Source organism: Chlorocebus sabaeus, chromosome 8 (genome assembly GCF_047675955.1).
Source record: "Chlorocebus sabaeus isolate Y175 chromosome 8, mChlSab1.0.hap1, whole genome shotgun sequence".
Taxonomy (NCBI): Eukaryota; Metazoa; Chordata; class Mammalia; order Primates; family Cercopithecidae; genus Chlorocebus; species Chlorocebus sabaeus.
The window spans coordinates 80,937,848-80,964,035 of NC_132911.1; the positions used below are offsets into that span (position 1 = coordinate 80,937,848).

The window sequence follows — 26,188 nt, forward strand, 5'->3', positions numbered from 1 at the left end:
TAGCTAGATTAACAGCCTGCCTCTCTCTCTCTCTGAGAAAGATCCAAATAAGTATAACCAGAAATGACAAAGGGACATTACAACCCATCCTACACAAATACAAAAGATTCTCAGAGACTACTATGAAAAACTGCACACAAACTACAAAATCTAGAGAAAAGGGTTAAATTCCTGGAAACATGCAGTCTCCCAAGATTGAATAAGGAAGAAATTGAAGCTGTGAACAGACCAATATCAGTTCCGAAACTGAATAATAATAATAATAAAAAAAACCCTACCAACCAAAAAAAGCCTTTGACCAGACAGATTTACAGCTGAATTCTACCAGATGTACAAAGATGAGCTGGTACCATTCCTACTGAAAGTATTCCAAAAAATTGAGGAAGAGGCACTCCTCCTCAACTCATTCTATGAAGTCAGCCTCCACCTGATTCCGAAACCTAGCAAAGATATAATAACAACAACAAACTATAGGCCAATATCCCTGATGAACATAGATGCAAAAATCCCCAACAAAATTACTAGCAAACTAAATACAGAAGCATATCAAAAGTTAATTCATGATAATCAAGTAGGTTTCATTCTTGAGATGCAAGGTTTTTAAACCTATGAAAATCAGTAAATGTGATTCACCACCTAAACAGAATTAAAAATAAAAACCATATGACTAACTCAATAGACACAGAAAAAGCTTTTGGTAAAATTAGACATCCTTTCATTATAAAAATCCTCAAGAAACTAGGCATCAAAGGAAAATACCTCAAAACAGTGAGAGCCACTATGACAAAACCATATTCAACATCATACTGAATAGGCAAAACCTGGAAGCATTCCCCTGAGAACTGGAACAAGTCTAGGATGCCTATTCTCACCACTCCTGTTCAATACAGTATTGGAAGTCCTTGCCAGAGCAATCAGGCAAGAGAAAGAAAAGACATCTAAATAGGAAAAGAAGAGTGAAACTATTATCTCTTTGCTGATGATACAATTCTACAACTAGAAAACCCTAAAGTCTCTGCCAAAAGGTTCCTGGAACTGACAAGACTTCAGCAAAGTTTCGGTATACAAAATCGATGTGCAAAAATCAGCAGCATTTCTATACGCCAAAACATTCAAGCAGAGCCCCAAATCAAGACTACAATCCCATTTATAATAGATGCAAAAATAAAAATAAGAATAAAAAACCTAGGAATATATCTAACCAAGGAGCTGAAAGAGCTCTACAAGAACTGCAAAACACTGCTGAAAGAAATCACAGGTGATACAAATAAATGAAAACACATTCCATGCTCCTGGATAAAAAGAATCAATATTGCTAAAAAGGTCATACTGCCCAAAGCAATCTATAGATTCAATACTACTCCTATTGAGCTACCAATGTTATTTTTTAATAGAACTAGAAAAAGGTATTCTAAAGTTCATAGGGAACAACAACAAAAGAGCCCAAATAGCCAAAGCAATTCTCAGCAAAATCAACAAAGCTGGAGGCATCACATTACTTGACGTCAAACTACATTATAAGGTGATGGTAACCAAAAGAACATGGTACTGGTACAAAAACAGACACATAGACCAATGGAACAGAACAGACAGCCAAAAAGTAAAGTCACACACCCACACCAATTCTTTGACAAAGTTGGCAACAATAAACAATGGGGAAAGGACTTCCTATTCAATAAATGGTGCTGAGAAAGCTGTCTAGCCATGTGCGGAAAAATGAAACTGAACCCCTACCTTTCACCATATACAAAAATTAACTCAATATGGATTAAAGATTTAAATGTAAGACTTCAAACTCTTAAGAATCCTATAAGAAAACCTAGGAAACACCATTCTGGGTATCAGCTTTGGGCAAGAATTTATCACTAAGTCCACAAAAGCAATTGCAACAAAAACAAAAATTGACAAGTGGGACCTAATTAAACCGAAGAGCTTCTGCACAACAAAAGAACTATTAACAGAGTATGCAGAAAATCTACAGAATGGGAGAAGATATTTGTAAACTATGCATCCAACAAAGGTCTAATATCCAGAATCTATGAACTTAAATAAATCAACATGTAAAAAACATGTAAAAAAAAAATGTAAAAAAACCCATTACAAATGGAAAAAAATATATAAACAGATACTTCTCAAAAGAAACTACACAAGCAGCCAACGAACATATGAAAAAATATTCCAAATCACTAATCACAGAAATGCAAATCAAAACCACAACGAGATATCATCTCACACCAGTCTGAATGGCTATTACTAAAAAGTCAAAAAACAACAGGTGCTGGCAAGGCTGTAGAGAAATGGGAATGCTTATCATACATTGCTGATGGAAATGTACGTTAGTTCAGACCCTGTGGAAAGCAGTTTGGAGATTTCTCAAAGAACTTAACACAGAACTCCCATTTGACTAAGCAATCTCATTAGTGGGTATATATGCAAAAGAAAATAAGCCATTCTACAAAAAGACACATGCACTCCCATGTTCATTGCAGCATTATTCACAATAGCAGAGACATGAAATCAGCTTAGGTGCCCAGACACAGTGGACTGGATAAAGAAAATGTGGCACATATACACCATGGGACACAATGCAGCCATAAAAAGGAACAAAATCATGTTATTTGCAGCAACATGGATGCAGCTGAAGGCAGTTATCCTAAGTGAGTTAGTGCAGGAACAAAAAACCAAATGCCACATGTTCTCACTTATAAGTGGGAGCTAAACAATGGGTATTCATAGACATAAAGATGGCAATAATAGACACTGGGGACTACTAGGTGGGGAGACACAAAGAGGGTGCGAGTTGGAAAAAAAACTATTGGGTACTATACTCCGTTCCCTGGGTGACAGGATCCACTGTATTCCAAACCTTACCATCATGCAATATATGCAGGTAACAAATCTGCACATGGTACCCCCTAAACATGAAGTAAAAGTTGAATTTTTTTTTTTTTGACAGACTCTCACTCTGTTACCCAGGCTGGAGTGTAGTGGCATGATCTCGGCTCACTGCAGCTTCCACCTCCCGTGTTTACGTGATTCTCCTGCCTCAGCCTTCCGAGTAGCTGGGAGTACAGGCATGCATCACCAAACTCGGCCTTTTTTCTTTTTTTTTTTTTTTTTTAAGTAGAGATGGGGTTTTGCCATGTTGGCCAAGTTGGTCTTCAACTCCTGGTCTGAAGTGATCCACCTGCCTTGGCCTCCCAAAGTGCTGGGATTGCAGGTGTGAGCCACCATGCCCAGACTGAAATTACTTTTCTACCAAAGAAAAATATTTGCTAACTTATTTGTCGTGATGAGTATAAATGTACACTACATAGTAGTTCTAGCTGCAGAGGACCACGGGTCATCAGTTCTTTATACAACATGGCCAACTGGTTTGGCTAAAAAGCATGTTTAGAACTGTTTTCTTGCTGAAAATATCTTGTCTTAAACAGTAACACTTACTGAATGTTTTTGCTAAAATTGAATGTTTCAAATAAATCAAACTTTTGCCTCTAAGTGCCAACCCATTTTGAAGGCTTCTCAAACAGAGCAATACTAATTTCTCTGCCTTCTTAACCAAATCATACAGAATATAGGGTAGATTTCGTTGATGATCTAAGGTCATTTTTTAAAACCACAATTACCATTCACGGTTAGTCCTCAGAGCCTGTTTGTCCCTACTCTAAATGATACCAGATTAAAGTCTTTTTTAAGTTTTTCTTTTTTGATATCAAGTTGCTCATTATTGCTTGTTATGGTAAACCATGCTTGCTTTTACCAGTTTTCCTCTTCTCTTTTGTCTGTTATTTTTAATCTGTTGGTGAAAATTGTTTAGAATTATATTCAAAATAAAGCAGCCTCTAACTGGGGACTTGAGAAACTCCCACAAGTATAGTTTTGGTGATAGAATCTATTAAAATGTACTTAGGTTTCTTCAAGCTTTATTTCAGATTGCAGACCATTTCAGTGATACTGTTAATGGGAGTAACAATCATGGCTCATGTTGACTATCAGCTATAGCCTTTGACCTGTTTTCTTGCTTTGACTCATACCTCTGCACAAATTATCCAGAGTGATCCCTTAAAAATGTAAATCTGATCATGTCACATCTCTGCTTAAAATCTTCCTCTGGCCTCCTCAGACCTGGAATAAATTCAGGTATTGTCCCCTTGGCTTGCATGACCTCACCTCGCCTACCTCATTTCCAGTCTCTTTCTGGTTCACTGGGATTTTCTGCGGTTCCTCAAAGAGGTAACAGACTCTCATCTCAGAGATTGGGCACCAGCCATTTCCTTATCCTAGCACCCCTTTTCTGCTTGGCTTTCTCCCTGTTTCCTTCAGATTTCTTTTTAAATTTCACCTCAGAGAGGCATTCCACAAGCACACAATTCAATACAGCAACCCCTTTCACTCCCCATTTCTCAATCTATTTTCTTCAGAGTACTGCTACCATTTGAAATTACCTTTATCATCCCTCTAAGAATGTAAACCCCATGAGAGCAGGGGCTTTGTGGTATTCATGAAGGCATTCCCTGAGTACAGAAAAAGAATATTTGCAAGGGCTCAACAGATATTTTTTGAGAGAATGCTTTATTTAATTCCCATTAGAATTCTAAGAGGTAGACATCACTGAATGTCCATTTCATAGGTGAACAAATTGAATCTTAAAGAAGTTAAATAAACTTGTCCCAAATCCAGTCACTAAATACTGAAAGCAGGGGAGCTGAGAGCAAAGTAGTAGGACATACCTTATGGGAGCTCTGATTGATATCTGAGTAATTTAGATATGATCACTGAAGTTGCTTGGGTACTTTAAATACAAAAGTAGCAAGCTTGATTTGAGAGCAAGTGCATGGGAGAGAAAACAAAAATGTTAAGGGTAAATGTTTTTATTTTCCCAAGGAAGAACATTTATAACCGATGGTTACCTACTTGAGGCTAACATGGAAACATATCATGTTGCTAAATCCCACCCAGTTTTCCTAAAGTTTGGGCCTGGAGGCTGCTGGGGAGTAGAAACAGTTGCACCAGAGGTAGAGCAATTCTTTTGGCAGGGTCCAGAGAGGCAGAGACTGAATAGAGTTCCTGGGGGCTGACATAGCGACCTGGCCAGGAAGTCTGGTATCTGCAGTGGGGCAGAGATACTCAAGAGACACCTGGGTGTGTCAGTCAGTCATAAATCTATTGTTTATAAACTGAACACTACCTGGCATTAGTGTGTTGTTTGTCAAGTGTACTATATGCAAGAAAAACAAAAAAAAGGAAACTATAAAGGAAAAAATGGACAGTATTAGATGTGGTACACACCAAGATATGCCACCCAGCTCCTTCTGCAAGGATGGACATAGTGCCCAGCTGTGGAGTGTGGTCAGTGGACTGCCTCCAGTTGCTGGATATGCTTCCGTGACAGAGCTGCCATGCTTGAGATCACAACCTTCCCAGAGCTGCCCACACCCAGTGACGGATAGAAGTGTAGGTAAAAAGGTCTATTTACTTTGGCCTAATTTAAACATTCTGACAGATGACACTAGCTCAGAGCTCCCCTCTGGGTTGGCCAACTTTTTTCAGGCCTGCTTTAGAGCACTCCCATTTCTTCTGCCTATTCCTGCTTCTTTGCTCTTTCCCTTCACAGGCATGCATCCCTGAGAGTTATACATAAAAATCTCTTGTACTTTAAACCGCTTTCAGTGCCAGCTTCTGCAGAACCCTATCTGTGACCTTAGGTTTATTCAGTAATAAAACATTTCTATTGCCACACTAGAACTAAAAGGCTCTGGCTATCTAGTGATGAACAAAACAGTCATGGTCTCTGAACTCACGGGGATTATCACCTAGAAGAGGTAGCAGATGTTAAATAAAAATGAAAAATAATAAAAATCTATTTTCACTAAGTGGCATTAGGGTCTATGGAAAAAAGTACCACCCCCCCCCCCAATACTCACAAGTCTATCAGCTAGCATATATGTGAAGTACTGTTTTCATGCTAAGATTTTGACAATATGGATAACAACCACTTAGAAGTTACTCTATCAAAATAACAAAATTGTTGATATAACAAAATTTTGTTGACTTTATTTAATCCTTTCAAATCTGCAATGTTGAGGAATCATCCAGTTACTTATGAACGTCCTTATCAAACTAGATCACTGGTAAAATGAGACTGCATGTGAACTTTTGAAATGAGTAAGGCAAATGTAGACTCTAACTAGTAGAGATCTATCTGCCAACATCCACTCTTCTTTTTTTTTTTATTTATTTATTATTATTATACTTTAAGTTGTAGGGTACATGTGCATAACGTGCAGGTTTGTTACATATGTATACTTGCAGCATCCACTCTTCTAAGAACACCTCAGTTTCCTGTGGTGAACGGCCTCCTCCAGGACTCCTTTAGGTTCATGTGGTATATGGGAGGAGTGTCACCTACATTTAAGTAACCAGGAACAGTATTTTCCATCCCCTAGCTATAGTGGTTGGTTCAGGAATATGCACATAATCCAAGGGAGACCAGTAACAGTGAGCTCCTGGACTTTAGCGGGAACTATTAGGCAAGAGTATCTCATGCCAGTGGGATCAGAAAACTAGCAGAATATAAGCCTTGAGTTTCTAGTGGCCATCATTCTGTGTGAGAATGAAACTGACTCAGAATAATACTGACAACAGCAAAGGAAAGCACTACTATTATATCCTATTTAGTATGTGTCAGGTATTGTTTTAAGAGCTTTATTTACACTAAACATGTAATCCTTACAATGTACAGATGTGCAGAGATGTGGCACATTGCCCTAGGTTATACACAAGTGGGATTTGAATTCTAGCAGGATCTGTGTCCCTCATGCCATGTAGACGCATCATAAAAATGAGAGCCAAGGGCTAAAGCCTGTCTCAAAGAGAACCAACTGAGCACCTACATCCAGATTGGGCCTGTAGTGTGCAGCTGGTCTCTTCACTTAATGAACTCAGATTCATCATTGCATTATTCACAACAGAAAGTGAAAAGCACCTAAATACTCTATGACGGTGGTTAAATAATAATAGGAATAGGAATATGATGGCATATGCATAGCCTTTTGAAAATATATTATGGCCGGGTGCAGTGGCTCATGCCGATAATCCCACGACTTTGGGAGGCCAGGGTAGCAGGACTGCTTGAGCCCGGAAGTTCAAGACCAGCCTGGGCAACAAAGTGAGACCACATCTCTACAAAAAATTAGCCAGGCATGGTGGCATGGGCCTGTGGTCCCAGCAACTTGGGAGGCTTAGATGGGAGGATCACTTGAGGCCCAGGAGGGAAAGGCTGCGGTTAGCCATGATCGCACCACTGCACTCCAACCTGGGTGACTGGGTGAGGCCCTTTCTCACCAAAGAAAAAAAAAAAAAAGACGTTTGTATATATTTTTATTTTTTTAGAAACGACCTCAAACTCCTGGGCTCTGCCTCCCTAAATAGGGAACCTGAGATTACAGGCATGAGCCATTGTGCTCAGCCCTAAAATATTTTTGAAGAATATTTATGCATATGAAAAAATGCTATTTTTCAAAAATAACAAAATTGCATATTCATTAATTTTGTAGATAAGAAATGTATGTGCAACAAATCTACAAATATAGCAAAATATAGTGATGATCTCTCTCAAAAAATTGTGGGAGAGTTGATTTTATATTTTTTCCTGAATTGTTGATGTTTTCTACAATAATGTTTTAAAATTACAGGAGGCAAAAGAAGGAAAACTCTTAAGATGTAAAATACTCTTAACTCAAACTACAAAACTTCTTCAGTATCTTACACTAAATTGAATCTAAATTAAACTTACAGTTCATTCAATCACAGAACGTAAACTCCAAGAAGGTAACTTTCTTTTTCTTGCTTAATGTAGTGTTGTGCCTCCAATGGCTACGTCAGTACCTGGCACCTGAGTGCTTTTCAATGAAAGATGAAGAGAAAAATGAACTGGCAGTGTATTTCCACCATACTAGCAAGACATTTATTTAAAAACATTTAAAAACTGTTTTTTAAAAAAATTCTAGTTAAGACTTGAGATAATTCAATGTTCAAGCTAATAATTCTATACAATTTTAAGAGTCTAAATTTATTTTTAAGTAAAAAAATGCAGAGAAAAGGAGTGAACGATACAGAATTATCTTGATATGCGCTGCTGTATTATTACCATGCTAAAGACCTCTTTTATTTCAATAAAACTATCAATATTTACTGAGAATGAGAGCTCTGAATCAAAGGCAAGAGAAAGAGACCTGTAAATAGTGCTGTACTAATTGCCCCCAGTTGTTCCCAGGCCTCACTTCCAAGTTGCCTTAAGTAATTTTTGCTTTCTGAATATAAAGCCAACTGTGGAGGGGTCAGACAGTTGAGGACTGAACTTCTTAAAAACTGACTTCGGAGAAAAGCATAACGTTACAACTGAGGTGGCCGGGCACTGGCTCACGCCTGTAATCCCAGCACTTTGGGAGGCCGAGGTGGATAGACCATAAGGTCAGGAGATCGAGACCATCCTGGCTAACACGGTGAAACTAAAAATACAAAAATTAGCTGGGCATCGTGACACACACCTGTAGTCCCAGCTACTTGGGAGGCTGAGGCAGAAGAATTGCTTGAACCCGGGAGGCGGAGGTTGCAGTGAGCAGAGATTGCGCCACTGCACTCCAGCCTGGGTGATAGAGCGGGACACCGTCTCAAAAAAAAAAAAAAAAAAAAAAAAAAATTGCAACTGAAGCGTCAGGTCTTAAGGTTTAAAACAACAGTCTTATAGTTGTCACATTATCATATTATGTCATCTCTGAAAATAAATGCACACTCATCCCAGAGTCTCCAAAATGTTTATCTTTAGAATCCCACTTCATTTTAAGAAGTAGTAAAATGAAGGAGCATTGTTAGTAGTCACCTGACAAAAGCTGTCCACTATTCTTGACATTAAAAATTGAATGCAATGATTTAAATAACATTTCCATAATATATTTAGAATCACATGGTTTCTAGTGATTAGAATTTAGTCATGACTGGAAAGGAGCAGAACACAATGGCTAGGCAGCACATTCCTTATAAAGGATACATAAATGGTTTACTTAGGATGACTAACATTCAGAATTTAAACACGGTGCATTTTTTTTCCTCAGAGGAAGCAATTTTAGTTTCTAAAGAGCATTTACTTCTGACATCTCAATTCCTGATTTCAGTGGCTGCAGACTGTGCACTTCTGTGCCACACTTAGGACAAGTAAAGTACATGTCAAATAAGAAACTACTCTTAGCACAGAAATAACAGAAAATATGCTCACATCCTATGGTGTGAGGCATGGTGGGCCACTCTCCACAAAGAGAGCATTCTTTGCCACTAGTGGCTAATGTATTGTCACTATTAGGTGCACCAGTAAGAGGGATACACCATGAAGACAGCTTGGCTTTCAACTTCTGGACACTGATAAGTGGTAAGAGAAAAATCAGAAATTCAGCAAAACCATGCCAGAGAAGTTCCCTATTCATGTATTCAAAGCCAACTTCACGTATGTTTTGAGGCTTGCAAAATACAGAATGAATGCCTAGGAGACGTTCTGTCAAAGTTGCAAACTTTCCCCTCTGAAGGAAAATCAAAAAATTAATCAGTCCACCTAATTTCAAAAGTCCAACCACAAAATTCACACACTGCTTGACTTTCCCAAATGATGCTAAATGACGGTTTCGAAACAAATCATAGCATCGTTCTTCTAACCACCTCCCACCAATTGTACAAACAGCATACCAGATTTTTTGATTTTTACTGGGTGGCTGATATCTCAGGTTAGGGGAAAAATCATTTTTGTACTGAATATTCAAAACTGACTGTCCCACTGTGGCATTTTTGGAGTAGATGGTGAATCTCCACAAGAAAAGCCATAAGCACGCTTTCACCTCTGGCTCAAAGCGAGCTAATAGCCCAGGTTTAAATCCATGAAAGCACTGAGTAAACTGGGACCAAACTAGCTGCTCCAGGGCCTTGTTTAGTTCAAGCGCATCCAACTGGCTTATTCTTAGCACTCTGTTTGCACTCTTTGCATTCTCTTTTCTGGAAGCCATGTCTTCTCTGAAGGTCTCTAGGAAAAAATACAATTGAAGAACATTAACAAAGAGTTGCAATCTTGTACAACCCCCTCAACTTATGCCTGGAAACTGTCATACACAAATTACACAGGATACATAAGAGATGAGCCTTTCAGTAGTCTAAAACAGTACAGCGGATAATCACTTCTTACTTGAAACTTCTGTCTCGTCTCTCAGAGCCTTTCTTTCTCCCCCTGCCTTTTTAAAATTAATTTCTTTTTCTTTTTTCTTGGCCCTCCTCATCAAAGAAATAACAAAACAAAACAAAACAAAACCTGTACCCTCTTTCCACAAATATACTTCTAAGCAATACTCTTTGGTCAGATATTCTAGCAGGGAAATACTAAAATCCTGAAGTTAACAGAAAGGAGGCTGAATAACATGACTAATGAAGAGACATTGGAAGGTAATAAATACAACAACTATATAGAACATTTCAATAGATGGTTAAGTCAAGACCTCAGTTTATTTTCCAGCACTTCTACTGACTCCAAAGGTGTTATTTTTCAGCAAGAAATTTACTCTTTCTCAAATACATTTTATATGTGTAAAGGAAGTTAAAAAGAAAAATAAAAGAACAATACATGGTTACTATTCTATCACACTATTGCAGAAAATATATAGTACTAAATCTTAGTATGAGGGAACAAGAATGCAGAAATATCATTATTAACATACTAAAAATGTATACATCATACAGTACTCTAAGAAAGCTATGATATAAAAATATATACCACAATAATGTCATAAATACACTAAGGAAACAAATTGGTGCTAAAGGCAAAAAAACTTAAATGAAATGTAAGAGCTGATTAATGGTTAGCTAGGTACAGCTTACTGATTCACTATACATATATTACTGATTCAATACCCATATACGTATTATGTGCAAGCTGATATAATTAAAACACCAAGTCACTGCTATAATCCAGTATACAGACCAGTTCAGATACTTTAAATATTATTAACTGGCAAATCCACCCATGACAAAAAAAAAAAAAACACCATTACATTGCACACTTTGAATATATACCATTTTTACTTGCCAATTATACTCCAATAAAGCTAGGGAAAAAAAAAAAAAAAACACAAAAAAATTAAAATGGGCTATCACCACACTGGGCTTCGTTATCATGTCTAGGCCTTTAAAAGGCCAATACACTAACAGAAAGAACAGTTATTGAAGGAGGCATGGATCCTGCCGGAGCTCACTGCCACGCTCTGGTCATGTATTCTTCGACAAGTCATTTCCCCGACCCTGACCTATGCCTTGGTTTCTTCACTGATAAAACAAAGGGCTGGAGATAAAACAGCCTTCAAAGTCTTTTCCCATTCTATTCTGTTATGATTTTTAGTAAAAAAAAGATAAACACAATTTATTAGAAGGTAAAATAAACTTGTACTTCTTGAAATTGGGAGTATCTTTGACAACCGAAGATGTTTTCAAGAGGGAAGTTCTAAATTTACCCATGCATCCTAGAAGACTTAGTGGCAGAAGACTACATGTTTAACAAGTTCAAGTCCAGGAAATAAAAGTGATCACTGAATAACAGGTTGTTTGGTGCTATTTTTCTCTCAAACCAGATATACAACAGGAATGCTTCTCACCATAAATGCCAATGATCTTCTGGGCAGATCTCACCATTTTCCCGTTCCTGCAGCTCCCTCAAGACTGGACAGCCTATAGCTATGGCAGTGGGAATTTTTGCTCCAAGTTCTTCTGTGAAACCCTTGCCTCATACTTGCCAGAAGCTACACACAAAAAAGAATAAAGTTAGAAAGGTAGTTCCCTTTCCTCACTCTACAAATCAAATCCATTGCCAAGGACTGTTGATACGTGGTCCAAAATTTTTCCTAATCCATCTGTCACTCCCTATCCCCCGCAAACCTTTTCCTGAATTCTGGCTGCTCTCCTCTCTCATGGATTCCAACAAATTGGTCTACCTTACCTTCTGCCTCCTTCAGTGCATTCCCCACAATGCCAATGTTCTAAAACACAAACCTCCCCAAATCCACTCCCAGCTTGCTTTCCTTCTTTACGCATCATATCCAGTCAAAAAGTACCCTTCTTTTGTTCACCAGTAGACTTCACTGTCCTTCCCCTTTGTGTGGAACAGTCTGTTTCCAATCTTTAACTGAAAACTCATACTAAGTTTTTAAGTACTGGCTCAGACATCACTTCCTTCTGACTTCAAATTTGGGTAGCTGCCCATCGAGTTGTTCCCTTGGCACGCTATTCTTTCTCTTTCTTGGCCTCTATCTACTATACGTAAACTACTTATAAATTGTTTATTTCCTCCACTAGAGGATAAGCACTGTTGTAAAGATTATTTGAGCCTTATTACAGTTGAATCAGAACAACTATCTCAGTTCCTGGTACACAGAAGGCACTCTACAAGCACTAGATAAATGAATAAATGAATAGGATGAAAGTCTGTGATGTGTGAAGGATAGAAAATATAAATTTCCATCCATTACCCTTTAAAATTATTTCAAATTACCATATCCAGAAAGATGATTATTACTAATTTCACTAATTTCAACATGTTTATTGTGCATCTGTTATTTACCTGTTAATGTGAGAACTAGTGATATAATGGTACAACAGACACTGTCTCAACCCTTGTGGAGCCTATAGTCTACTGTGGAACGAGAGAGAAAAGTAAGGGTGTGCTATATAAAATAAACAGGTGATTACAATAAGGTGCGATCAGTGATCTGCAAGGGAAAATTCAGGGCACTATGGTTACAACTATACTTCAGAAGGTCAGAGAAGGCTTCCTGGGAGAGGAAATACCTAAGCAGCCACCTGAAGTATTAGCATGTCAGCCTGGTAAAGGAGGGTAAGATTATTATTGCCAATGGTGGGAAGAGTAGGTACTAAGGACTAGAGGTGCACAGATGAGATAAGGCTGGAAAGAAGCAGGAGACAGGTCCTAAAGGCCCTAGAAGCCAAGCTGAGAAGGCTGTATTTTATGAAGAAGGTAATGGGAAGCCCTCAATAGTTGTATGCAAAGAACTAATAAGATTTACATTTTAGACTGTTTGTTCTGACCACCCTGAGGAAAGAATGGATTCGAGGCTGAGAGAAAAGACTGGAAACATAGAGACTAGTTAACAGGTTGTTAAAATGATCTGGTGAGAAACTAATGATGGTCTAAATTAGGAAAGTATCAGTGGTGATAGAGAGAAAAGGGTATCTTTGAAAGCGATAAGGTGGTAGAAGTGACACTATCTGGAGAGAAATAAGCCAAGAAAAACTGACTTAAGTAATTGAGTGATAGGGATCCAAGTCCCTGAAACAAGAAATCCATGAGGCAATACAGGTTTGAACAGAAAGATAATAAATACATGCAATGTTAAAGATCTGAGGCTCCTATGAGACATCTAAGTGGAAAAGTTCAGTAGGCAGTTATATAAATACGACAGAAAAAGTCTAGGTAGAATTTTAGAAGTCTGATGCCCCTCTGGTAAAACTAATCTATTTTAAATCTACTTGATCTATGTAAGTGCTAAAATCAAGAAGGCAGTGATTCAAAACAAGATAGATCTTGTCTATGTGTAACACATTCAACTTTCTTTGTAACAACATAATCTTATTCTGTTAGTTTTTAACTGCGAACATATATTTGCCTATGATAAAGATACATATATCTCTGGACTTTTAATCCGTCTAAACTGTGGTCTTCACCATCACAGTCCTGTGGTCTCTGTTCCTCTAGTCTAGTGGTTTTCAAACTTGTGAGTTCATCAGAATCACATAAAACAGACATACCTCAGAGACACTCTAGGTTAGGTTCCAGACCACTGCAATAAAGTAAGTATCACAATAAAGTAAGTTACACAACTTTTTTGGTTTTCCAATGCATATAAAACTTACACTTTCACTATACTGCAATCAATTAAGTGTGCAATAGCACTGTGCCTTAAAAACAATGTACATACCTTAATTAAAAATTACTTGATTGCTAAAAAATGCTAACAACCACCTGAGCCCTCAGTGAGTTATAATCTTTTTGATAGTGGAGGGTCCTGCCTTGATGTTAATGCCGGCTGACTGATCAGGGTGATGACTGCTGAAGGCTGGGGTGGTTGTAGCAATATCTTATGACAACAACAAAGTTTGCTGCATGGATTGACTCATTTCATGAAAGATTTCTCTGTAGCATGCGAAGCTTTCTAAAGGACAGCATTTTACCAAGAGTAAACCTTCTTTCAAAATTGCAGTAAATAGTCTCAAACCCTGTCACTGCTTTATCAATTAAGTTTATGGGCTATTCTAAATCCTTTGCTATCTTTTCAACAATGTTTACAGCATTTCCCCAAGTGTAGACTCCATCTTAAGAAACCACTTTCTTTGTTTATCCATAAGAAGCAACTCACTGGGTGCAGTTATAGGCTCATGCCTATAACTCCAGACCTCTGGGAGGCCAAGGGAGGATTGCTGGGCAACATAGGGAGACACTGTCTCTACAAAAATTAAAAAAAAAAAAAAAAAAAAAGCCAGGCATGCTGGCATGCATCTGTAGTCCTAGCTACTAAGGGGAGGCTGAGGCAGGAGAGTTGCTTGAGCCCAGACTGAGAGGCTGCAGTGAGCTGACTGTGCTATTGTACACCAGCCTGAGTGACAGAGCATGATCTTCGTTTCAAAAAAAAAAAAGGAGGGGGAGCAACTCATTGATTCAAGTTCTTTTATGAGATTGTAGCAAATCAGTCACATCTTTAGGCTCCACTCTAATTCTAGTTCTCTTGCTGTTTCTACCACATCTGTAGTTATTTCCTCCACTGAAGTCTTGAACTCCTCAAAGTCATCCACAATGGTTAGAATCAACTTCTTACAAACTCCTGTTCATGTCGATATGTTGACCTCTCATGAATCATGTTCTTAATGGTACACAGAATGGTGAATCTTTTCCAGAAGGTTTTCAATTTACTTTGCCCAGATCCATCAGAGAAACTGCTATTGGCAACTACAGCCTTATGAAATGTAGTTCTTAAAAAATAATATATAAAAGTCAAAATTACTCCTTGATCCACAGGGTGCAGAATGAATGCTGTAATAGCAGGCATGAAAACATTAATCTCCTTGTACATCTTCGTCAGAGCTCCTGGGTGACTAAGGTGCACATCGATGAGCAGCAATATTTTGAAATACTTTTTTTTGAGCAGGTCTCACCTGTGTGCTTAAAGTATTCAGTAAACCATGCTGCAAACAGATGTGCTGTCATCCAGGCTTTGTTTTTTTTATTTATAAAGTACAGGCAGAGCAGTTCTAGCGTAATTCTTAAGGGTCTTCGAATTTTTAGAATGGTAAATAAGCACTGGCTTCAACTTAAAAGCTACCAGCTACATTAGCCCCCAACAGGAGAGTCAGTCTGTCCTTTAAAGCTCTGAAGCCACATATTGGCTTCTCCTCTCTAGCTATCAAAGTGTTACATGGCATTTTCTTCCAACATAAGGCTTTTGTCTACCTTGAAAATATATTGTCTAGCCTAGCCACCTTCATCAATTATTTAGCTAGAGCTTCTGGATAACTTGCTGCAGCTCTGATGTCAGCATTTGCTGCTTCAGCTTGCATGTTTATATTATAAAAGATGGTTATTTCCTTAAATCTCATGAACCAACCTCTGCTAGCTTCCACCTCTTCTTCTGCAGATTTCTCACCTCTCTGTCTTAAAGAATTGAAGAGAGTTAGGAACTTGCTCTGGATTAGGCTTCGGCTTAAGGGAATTTTGTGGCTGGTTTGATCTTCTATCTAGACCACTAAAACTTTTTCCACATCATCAGCAACAAGGCTGTTTACTTTCTTTAATTCATGTGTTCCCTGGAGGAGCACTATTAATTTCCTTCAAGAACTTTTCCTTTGCATTCACAACTTGGCTGTTTGGTGTAAGAGGTCTATCTTTTGTCCTCTGTTGGCTTCTGATATGGGTTCCTCACTAAGCTTAATCACTGCTAGATTTTGATTTAAAGTGAGAGATGTACAATTCTTCCTTTCACTTGAACACTTGTTCAAGTGAAAGGGCCATTGTAGGCTTTTGTAGGCTTATTTTAATTGGCCTAATTTCAACACTGTTGTGTCTCAGGGAATAGGCAAGTCGGTCGAACAGTCAGAACACACAATATTTATTAAGTTCACCATCGTATATGGATACCAGTTCTTAGTGTTTAATGAAGGATTCTACCATGTGCCCCAGAATATAAGTTCACCATCTCATACGGAAACAGTTCTTGGTGCCCCAGAATATTTATTAAGTTCACCATCTTATATAGATACCAGTTCTTAGTGTTTAATGAAGGATTCTACCATGTGCCCCAGAATATAAGTTCATCATCTTATATGGAAATAGTTCTTGGTGCCCCAGAATATTTATTAAGTTCACCATCTTATATGGATACAGTTCCTGGTGCCCCAGAACAGTTACAATAGTAATAACAAAGATCACTGATCACAGGTCACCATTACGAATATCATAATAAAAAAAAAGTCTGAAATATTGCAAGAATTACCTAAATGTTACACAGAGACACAAAGTTGAGTACATGCTGTTGGAAAAAACTGTGCAGATAGACTTGATTGACTCAGGTTTGCTACAAAACCTTTAATTTTAAAAGCAGTATCTGCAAACCAGAAGAAAGCACAGTAAAATATAATGAGGTATGAACTAGGCTATACCAACTAGGCTTGTGTAAGTACACTCTATGATGTTCGCACAGTGATGAAATCATCAAACTATGTGTTTCTCAGAATGTACCCTCTTGATAAGCACAGCATAACTGCATCTCTTCCTCAGGTTCCTTAGTGATATTTAGTGAGCAACTGGTCAGAGGGAGTGGTTTCTCAGAAGAATCATATATTTCAAGTCTCTTGTTTTTGGAGGAATCACACTTAAAAACATTCAGTAAAAATAGGAATTTTTAATGACTGCCAGAAAAGGAGACCTAAACAGTCTTTAACCAATACAATATTTAACAACACTTATTATCAAAAAATTCTTTCTTATCCCTTCTGTTACAGTTTAACATTTTTTTCTTTCTTCTTTTTCTCCCCAGGCCTGGCCTCAGTGTAGATTAGGAACAGCTGGGCTTGCTCTCCTCCCTACGTAAGACTCTTTAATAGACCAAAAGACTATTATTAAACTGTTCTTCAGCCTTTGCTCCTCCAGATGAATAATTTCTCTATTTTTTGTTTTAGGTTTTATTTTCCAACATTTTAGTCATTTTTGTGACTTCTTTTAGCTGTAAACATAGAACAGACACTGTCTATTACACATCATAGTTCATTAAAGTGGAATACTTCTCCCAGGCTCTACATTCTTCTTTAGGCATCTGTCATAGAGTGGAAAAAGCAGATTTAAAATCAAACAGGCCTGGGCTCAAGTTCTAGCTCTGCCACTTACTTGCTATGTGATCTTAAAAAAATTCATTAGCCTCGGATTCTTCTCCTAAAAGTTGGAAATAACAGCTACCTCACAAAGTTGTTGAGATTAAACCAGATAATGTTATGAAAGTGGTTTGGAAGCCATAAAGCAGTATTATTTATTACATTATTGTTGCTTTGGCTAGGGATGGGCATGAAAAGTAACACGCCCCAAACTAATTTTGGCAAATCTCATTTCAAAAAACTGAAACCTTCACTATTAGTCATAGTAATGCCTCAAACAACCTGTATCAAAATGTTTTTCCAGGAAATATTGACATCGTTAAGACATAAATTGTGGCAGTTAAACCACGAACATGATGTCACCCTTCTGTGTGCATGTGGGAGGGGCCAGGCAGGAGTGGGCAGAGATATGGTTCAGTGGAACTCATTGTCCACTTAACTTCCACCTTGTCTGAAAGGATATGACACAGTGTGGATTGAGAAAAGAGATGGGTTCCCACATGACCTGCTCCCATGATTATTTAGCCCCATCAACACAGCTGTGCCTGTTATCTTAAAATAAAGAAACCTCATGAATGCACACTTATAATACTTGACGCTAGGGTGCTTTGCTGCACAGAACATGGTACAGGCAGTCCAACACAAGCCCACAAACTTGTGTTCATCACCAGCACATTACATTCAGTTCTTCCTCATCGCATGAACTCCCACCCCACCCCCTCTTTCTGGTAGGTACAGCTATTCTAGAATACTCTCTAGAAAAGGGCAGCCAAGGAGTAGAAGAAAATGATGAAACCAAAATAACTAGAAATTCAACTAACCCAATTATGGAATCTTCTTCCCTCTACAGCGGTACAACATTTGTTATAATAGGTATGAAGCACAAATGCCACAAACGACTTTATATCACATAAAATTATTCCCAATATAGGGTAAGCTGTTTGTGTTTTAGTGAATTCTAATTCTCTGACAAATGGTTACTCAATATAACCAATATACACTGGACACCTACCAAATACAAGGCATTCTCCTAGGTACCAGAGATTCAATCTAAATATTTAACTGTCAGCTAACTTCTTTTTATTCAAGCATTTTAAAAGACATAGAAAATCAGGACTGGCCATTGATCTCTGAAGTGAAGAATGGATCCCAAAACATAAAAACATTATAAAGGATCACAAAACTTCCCAGGCAGAAAAGAGAAAAATGGTATGTAAGGTAAGGGAACAGGTTGTGTGAAAGCCCAGATATGTGCAAGCTCCTGACCATAGCCTAGCTGGGACATATGGAGACAGGTTGCAGCATGAGCTTCATCCTTGGTTATTTAAGTCCCGTCAGTGTGGCTACATCTGTTATCTGGAAGCAGACAAGTCATCTGCCATGACCAAGCAGGCCAGCAGGAGAGACTCACTGAAGTGTCGACCTAGCCACATTGTAAAAAGAACCTGTGTTAAGGAAATTGTATTGATTCTGCAGGCATGAATAATCATTGAAGAGAAGAGACACAATGGGATATAAATTTCAAAAGATTAATCTGATGGCAGAGTTCAATAAAACTGAAGAAAAGAAAAACTGCCGTTCTGGGAGACCTGATTTATAGGATTCCTGCAACAATTCAGGGGCCTACCTATGATGCTAACAACTTCCTGGAAAAGTCAAAGTAATTTAACTTACTTAAGAATCATGGAAATCAAGAAGAAGACTATACTATCCCTTCACATTTTTGGGTCAAAAATTCCCAATGCTTTTGGTAAATTAGTACTTTCCTGACTTCTGTTACAAGGATTGCCAATACCCATGCCCAACCACTGGTAAGTCTATTTTGACTTTACTTTCAAGAATTTAAGTAAGTTTAACAATTTCTATATTATTGGTTATTGTAAATTAGTATTTAGTTTCATAAATGTAAGCTCAAACTTGAATATTTTTAAAAATTACAAGCTAACTCCTTTTTTAAAAAAGTAGGAATTGCTTTGAATTGAAACCACCACCATTAAATTTAATTCTAATTGATTTTTCCAAAATGCCAAAACAAACAACGCTTTTTTCTATTCTATCTTTTCATACACAATCCTACCAGTCACCCACTCCTGCAACTCTCAAACTATACTAACTTTAAGATTCCAAAATGCTAACCCAGGGGAGGGGAGAGATACATTTATTCGTTATGTAAAGAGATATATAAAAATATGTAACTAAAATTATAATTGGCACTAAATAATCTTAGTGTTTAGTGAAGGATTCTACCATGTTAAGGATATGTGAAAAAGATGCGTAAGGCAAAATCAAGACCAGATAAAAACTATAGCATCTACTATAGTTAGTGTGATTAACTTGTCACATAAATATGTTTAAGACAAAATGATCTAGTACTAAGAACTATTAAAAGGGTCTCCTGCTGACATTTTATCACTAAACATGTCACACTGCTTTTCTTTCACAGAAAAAGACAACTAAAAATTATTTACTAAGATCAGCAATATATAACCTTATCCCTTAAATAACTCATGCTTTCCTTTTATGTTTTTCATACTCCAAAATAAAAACTTTGCCATCTATATCACATTCCAAAAACTAAACAAGTGACTGTATCTCACTGAGGAAGAAGGAATTTTTCAGGATCTATTTTATAGTTTTATTGAGTCTAGTACAAATTATGAATGAATATATTTTCTTTAAAAACATGTTATTGACAGAAATCTATCAATAATAATGTGGGTATTGTCAAGGGCCTGTCAATATTAACGTAATTATGATTAAGGGGATAACATGGATTTTAGCTATAATACCATGTAACATCTCCTACATCGCTGCTATCAATACACACATTATTATTGACCTGTTCCAAGACTCTCAGTATTAGATGTATTACCATTAGGCATATTTGTCAATGCATACTGCCTACAAAAATTCTGCATTTAAATTTACAGTCCTGTAAACTTTGTCAGCAGAAACATGCGATCTTCAAGTAATCTCTATGGTGTCATACCCACTCATGCACCCCCTGCCAGGCTACTCTTTTCCATCTCCACAATAATAAACTAAGTTTTAGAATGAAAATGTCACTGCCATACTATCTTAAATGTTCTAGCAATCAAAGTGGATGAGACCACATTCATTGTTTCCTCTTTCTGAAAATGTTAAACTTAGCATTTCGTATTATGAGGTTATATGAATAAAATTCTATGACTAGACATCTTAAGTTTTGAACCTATAACCTACCATTTTATTTCCTTTGTATAGTCAGATAGATTTACTGTCCACTGTATTGAAATCAATACTAATAAATGGGACATGCATCAAAGAGGGATTTAACTGGACACCGATTCCCAGAACACATTTCAAATATGGGCAAAAGAAAAAAGGCTATGGTTGAAGCCCATTAGAACACTGTGACCTCTGGCACTGTGAACAGGCCTAACAACTCTAAGTTCAAATCCCACTTTTGCCACAGACTTGCTAAGTGCCTTGTCACTACTTTCTTGTTCTTCTCTTTCATCATACATAAACTAAGTTTTAATAGTTTATAGACATCTGATGTTGTAAATCCCAGTTGTGCTCATTTGGGTATAGCCAAGATATGTGAAATTTTAAAACTGTGTTGTGTCCAATAGACATCTAAATTACTTTTAACTTCAACTAACATTGCCTCATCAAAATCCAAATAGGATTTTTCTTTTTGAAGTGGTAGTGGGTACATGACAAAACACTTCTAAAATGTATCTGAAAGATAAACTTCAAAGTTACACATATTTCTCAAAAATATGAACAATGGTTAAGTAACCTGCCCTAGAAGAGGGGAAAATACTTTTGTTTTCCCCATTTGGGGAGAAGAGAAAACTCAATACAACTCAAGACTATATTGAGTCTTACACAATCAACTGAGTGCCTTACTTATCTCATATACAATATAGTTATTCAAGTATCTAAAACTAGCACAAAATACTTTTTTAAAACCTTAGGAAAGAATTTCCAATACTTGGGCCTAGCTTTATAAGTATGTTTTTAAGATAACAGTATGGCACTCGTATTTTTTTTTTCCTTTCAGAAACCTGATACTTCTGAGTCTGAGAATGCTTATTGTGAAAATAAAGAACAGATGCTGAAGCGAATATTGGGGAAAGCAGAGTTAAACTGCCTCTGATTAGGTATGTATTCTAACCCAGGTTCACTAACACATTGTGTGACTCTAGACAAGTCATTTTATTACACTACACTCTTCACTGGTTAAAAAAAAAAAAAAAAAAAAAAAAAAAAGCAACTGTAAATGTACCTACCTATCTAGAATCCTTATATAAACTGTTTTAGGAAATCTTGGAAGGGAAAGGGAAAAAAATAAAAGAACAGCTATTTCTAACTGCAAAAGAGCAATATAGGACATGAGGAATAGAGAAATCAGAGCAGGACACAGGAGACAGAGACAGTATTCATAGAGAGTAACAGTGAACCACTAAGGAAGACAATCCCAATGAACTTGTTTACAACCAGAGAAAACACATAACACTTAGCAGTTACTGAATGCTAACAAGTGACTACTATAACTAATTACTAGGTACAAGTTTAAATATTAAATCATTTAATCCTTATAATACTAACAAAGATGTTCTGTTATTAATTCTATTCTAAAACAAGAAAATTAAGGCACAAAGAGATTAGATGACTTGTGTAAAATCCCATGACCAGAGGGGGCAGAACCAGCTCTAAACCAGTGTCCTATACTGACAACGTGGTGATGGACCCAGAAGTTTAGGATGGTAACACAGGTCACACAGATGGGGCTACCTTAAAGAGGCCAAGTACTAAGAGTATAGGCATAAACTATGGGAAAAATACTAGTGCGACTATGAACAAACAAGACACACATGAAATGTATGAGCAGCTAGATCTTTAAATACTCTATAAATTTAAAAACCAGGCTTTAGAATCTAATTGCTTAAGAATTCTAAATGACTTGAAAATAACTGAAACAAACATTTAATTGCACATTTTATGGTACAAGAGAATGTGGAAATATCCCCAAAGGAATAAACAGCCATTAGCAATGGAATAGGAGGAACTACCATGTGATATATATCATGTACAAGGCACTATAACTTTTCTTTACATTCTTTATTTCATTTAATCTTACAACACAGTAAGTACAATATTATCATCTCCATTTTAAGAAGACAAAAATTAAGGCTTGAGAAGATTAACAACCCTTCTAAGTCAAGCTGGTAATTAGTAAATTTATGGTAAACATTAGAAAAACTGTAGCACATACAAAATACACTTAGTGGAATGGATATTTGCTAAGCTTGGATCAAATTTAATCCCACAGAACTCAAAAGAAATCTTTTTTCCTTTCAAGATCACATTCAAAAGACCAGACTGCCAGTCAAGCTGTCAGGACTGTAGATGGGGAAAGAAATTAAAGGAATGAGGTACAGTTTTCCTTGTTACTTGGGATGTATCTTGTCTACATTCCCTCTCCCTGCCTCTCTATACATGTGGTCAAAGGACCATTTTAAGGACCATGTCAAATCTGAACAAAGGGAATAGATTAGTGAAAAACCCAAGGTGTGAACATTAACTATTATGAACACATACACGCAAGGTAGAGGCAATGCCAACTCATTCATCTAACACTAAAAGACAAGTGGGCCGAGGTGGGCAGATAGCCTGAGGTCAGGAGTTCAACACCAGTCTGGCAAACATGGTGAAATCCTGTCTCTACTAAAAATACAAAAATTAGCCGGGTATGGTGGCACGCGCCTGTAATCCCAGCTACTCAGGAGGCTGAGGCAGGAGAATTGCTTGAACTTGGGAGGTGGAGGCTACAGTGAGCTGAGATCATGCCACTGCACTCCAGTCTGGGCAACAGAGCCAGACTCCATCTCAAAAAAAAGAAAAGTGGTTAGGAATCATCAAAATAAAATTACACTGAAGTTCTTGGTTTTTGTTTTACTAGTAAGAAGAAAGAAAAGATAACTTGGACGGAATTTGATCTCATCTTATTGACAGGCAGTAAGAAGAGAGATCTCTGATAAAAAGAAAATATATTAAATTGAGTAAGAAGCAACATAGAACAAGGTATTTTTGTTGTATAGATGTGAATATGTTAGGAAGAAGATTAATATCCCACACGGAGAAGGGCAGAGGATACTACACATCCCTTCCTTGCCTCCACTTCCATGTAAAGAAACCACAGGGCTGGGTTTTAAAGAGCAGGATTACAGACACAGGGCAAATGGAGCAATTTAGGGCTTTTCTCCTGAGGTTTCTTGTACATTCCAAAGGAAGGGAAAAGGAACATGAAACATTTACAAACTGTTATCACTTCACAGAAAAGAGGTATAGACAACATCCAAGTTGCTTCTAGGTGGTCCAACTCAGATCATCAAAAGAGGAAAAAAATGAAAATTCAAGAGAGAACTTCTGGCCAGAAATAACGATTGTGCATATTCACACATTTTCCTTGTGCTATAGGAACCTGAGCATGTGGACGGTGTACAAGAGGGAAAGAAATTTACAATTATTTGATGTTGTGAGAAAAACATGGGGCTAAGACTGAGAACTTTTAATCGATGTGATGATGAGCAAGCCTGCTAATACCTTTAACGTTCAGCTACCAAATATGTAAAATGGAAAATATTTGTCCTCCCTACGGTAAGAATCATTATGCGCATCAAATATACGCAAAATTTTATGACTAAAATAAAAGGATATGAGGAAGACAGAATAATAAATTCTAATTTTGATCATAAAGAAAACTTTCAAATTTGTATTTATAAAATAAATTGAAACAGAGTAGGGACATATTTGTAGCTTTTAGAAATAAATTAGCTGTGAATATATTATTTTTAAAAACTGTAATAAATAAATGTACATTGACTACAAATGAATATCCAAAAAAAAAAAAAAAAAAAAAACAAACAGAATTTTACTGCTAGAAGAAAAGGTAGATCATCTCGTTTAAGATACAAATTTAATCTTCTTAACAAGAACCTTGTTATTCAAGTGGAACACATAAATAGCTGCTCTTGTTAAAACAAACCTGAGGGTGGGCTTGCTTTGTCTCTCCCTGCATGGCTCCAGAAAATTTCTACACAAGTTCTCCTATGGAACAGTTTTAAAACCCCAGCCCGAGTACTAACACTAATTTCTAAAAATAAGAATACGGCCAAGAGATAAAACTGTACAAAGGCAATCAGAGTCAGGACTAGAATCCAACTCTCTTGATTTAGTCTAATACTCTGTAGTCTGATAGTCTAGTATTCACTCCATGTCCTGTTACTTATATTTTTTTTTAAGAAAAAATATGAAGGGTTTTTGTTTGTTTGTTTTTTTAATTCTGTAAATAGTTCTTTCAAATATCTTCCTGGCTCAAGATCACTCAACTGTAATCTTTCTGGAAACAAGTAATTAATAATATAGGTGAGATCAGATAAGTTAAAAGAGTCAACTCAAGTTCACTCTGTTCAGGATTAAGTAAAGGTAACACTTTAGGGGAAGGTGTTTAGACTACAAGCTGTGGTGTTGAGAGCGCCCCAGTATCATCTAATTGTCCGAAACTTCAAGATAAAATATTTGCGAGGGGCATCATGGAAGTTTAAAAGAATGTGTTAGACTTGAACGTTCAAGTCTTGCTCATCTTGCTAAAAGCCCTTTCACTAAATGTGGGAAATGTGGAAAATGGTACCTCAATAACGATTTTTAAGAACCCAGAAAAAAAAAGTAAACGTTTCTCACATTCAGACTTCTTATCAAAAAACAATGTGAAATATAACTAATTCATAGCAAGCAATTTTATCAGAAACTTTTCATTATCTCTTCCCCCATAAGAAAATCAAACTGCTTTTACGTGCCCTTTCGACAATGTTAGAAAACTAAGTATACTCAAATTTTTTGTACCACATATAACACTTTACATGAACTTTCAGATATTAAGTAAAGCTTGGATCCTCAATTCTTTATAAAGCCGTTTATAAGAGGTCAATATCCTCACAACCGCCAAGTGAGAGAAAAAGATTTCAAAGTTCGTCTCTTAAGTCACTACGTGGAATGTAGAGGGGCTCAACTGCAGCTGTGTGTTTATTTTTAATGGCGCGATCCTAAAAACATCTTTTGGAATTTAGGTTTGCTTCACTGCCTTTCCCGACATTCAGAAGCTTTGATTTGCCTCTTCCAGGAAGATAGGAAGCCAATAAACAGGGGAAAAAAGCAATCGGCGACAATTACAGGGTCGTGAAACTCCACGACCTCCCAGCTGAAAACAAGACCTCGGGTTTGCACTCCGGCTCTCTGGGGCAGACACTGACCTTAGGAGTCTGCGAAACGCCCACGCTCCACGTAACTTTCTCTGAAACATTCTCTGGAAAGCTTGTCTTTTCCTAGCAGAATCTGGATTACCAAGGCTTCCGGAACTAGCAGGCTTCCGGAGCGACGCAGGAGCCGGAAGTGGCTTTAAAAAAAAAAAAAAAAAAAAAAAAAAAAAGGAAAAAGAAAAAGAAAAAGTTACACCAACGAGCACTGCGCTTCAGCGGCGCTGCGGAAGGCCCGGGATGGCCAAACAGCCGCGAACGCCGACAAGCCGAAGAACCGAAGGGCCGAAGGGACGAAAAGCCGAAGCGGACACCAGCGCGCGGTGATTGGTCGGTTGGCCGGATGAACTCTGTCTCTGATTGGCAGGGGAGTCACGAACCGGTCAGCCCCGGGTCAGGGGCCGCAAGTGAGGACGCACAAGTGTCAA

General features: G+C 37.4%; 1 protein-coding gene across 1 annotated transcript; it reads right to left on the reverse strand.

The window, feature by feature from the left end:
- Nucleotides 1-4,855: 4,855 nt before the first annotated feature.
- On the reverse strand, nucleotides 4,856-25,938 carry PEX2 (peroxisomal biogenesis factor 2). The gene is made up of 3 exons (XM_008000935.3): nucleotides 25,758-25,938; nucleotides 11,682-11,825; nucleotides 4,856-10,066 (listed from the first exon to the last, which is right to left on the reverse strand). Exons 2-3 carry the CDS (start codon nucleotides 11,716-11,718, stop codon nucleotides 9,132-9,134), a joined length of 972 nt encoding a protein of 323 aa, XP_007999126.1. The 5' UTR covers nucleotides 11,719-11,825; nucleotides 25,758-25,938; the 3' UTR covers nucleotides 4,856-9,131.
- Between the last annotated feature and the right edge of the window lie 250 nt (nucleotides 25,939-26,188).

What these genes read in the sequence shown, in the direction of transcription:
- PEX2 (XM_008000935.3), bottom strand. Translation starts at nt 11,718, where the DNA reads ATGGTGAGATCTGCCCAGAAGATCATTGGCATTTATG. An exon ending in GAAGATCATTGGCATTTATG is followed by an intron (nt 10,067 to 11,681) that starts GTGAGAAGCATT and finishes ATTTTTTCCTAG; the next exon opens with AGACCTTCAGAGAAGACATG.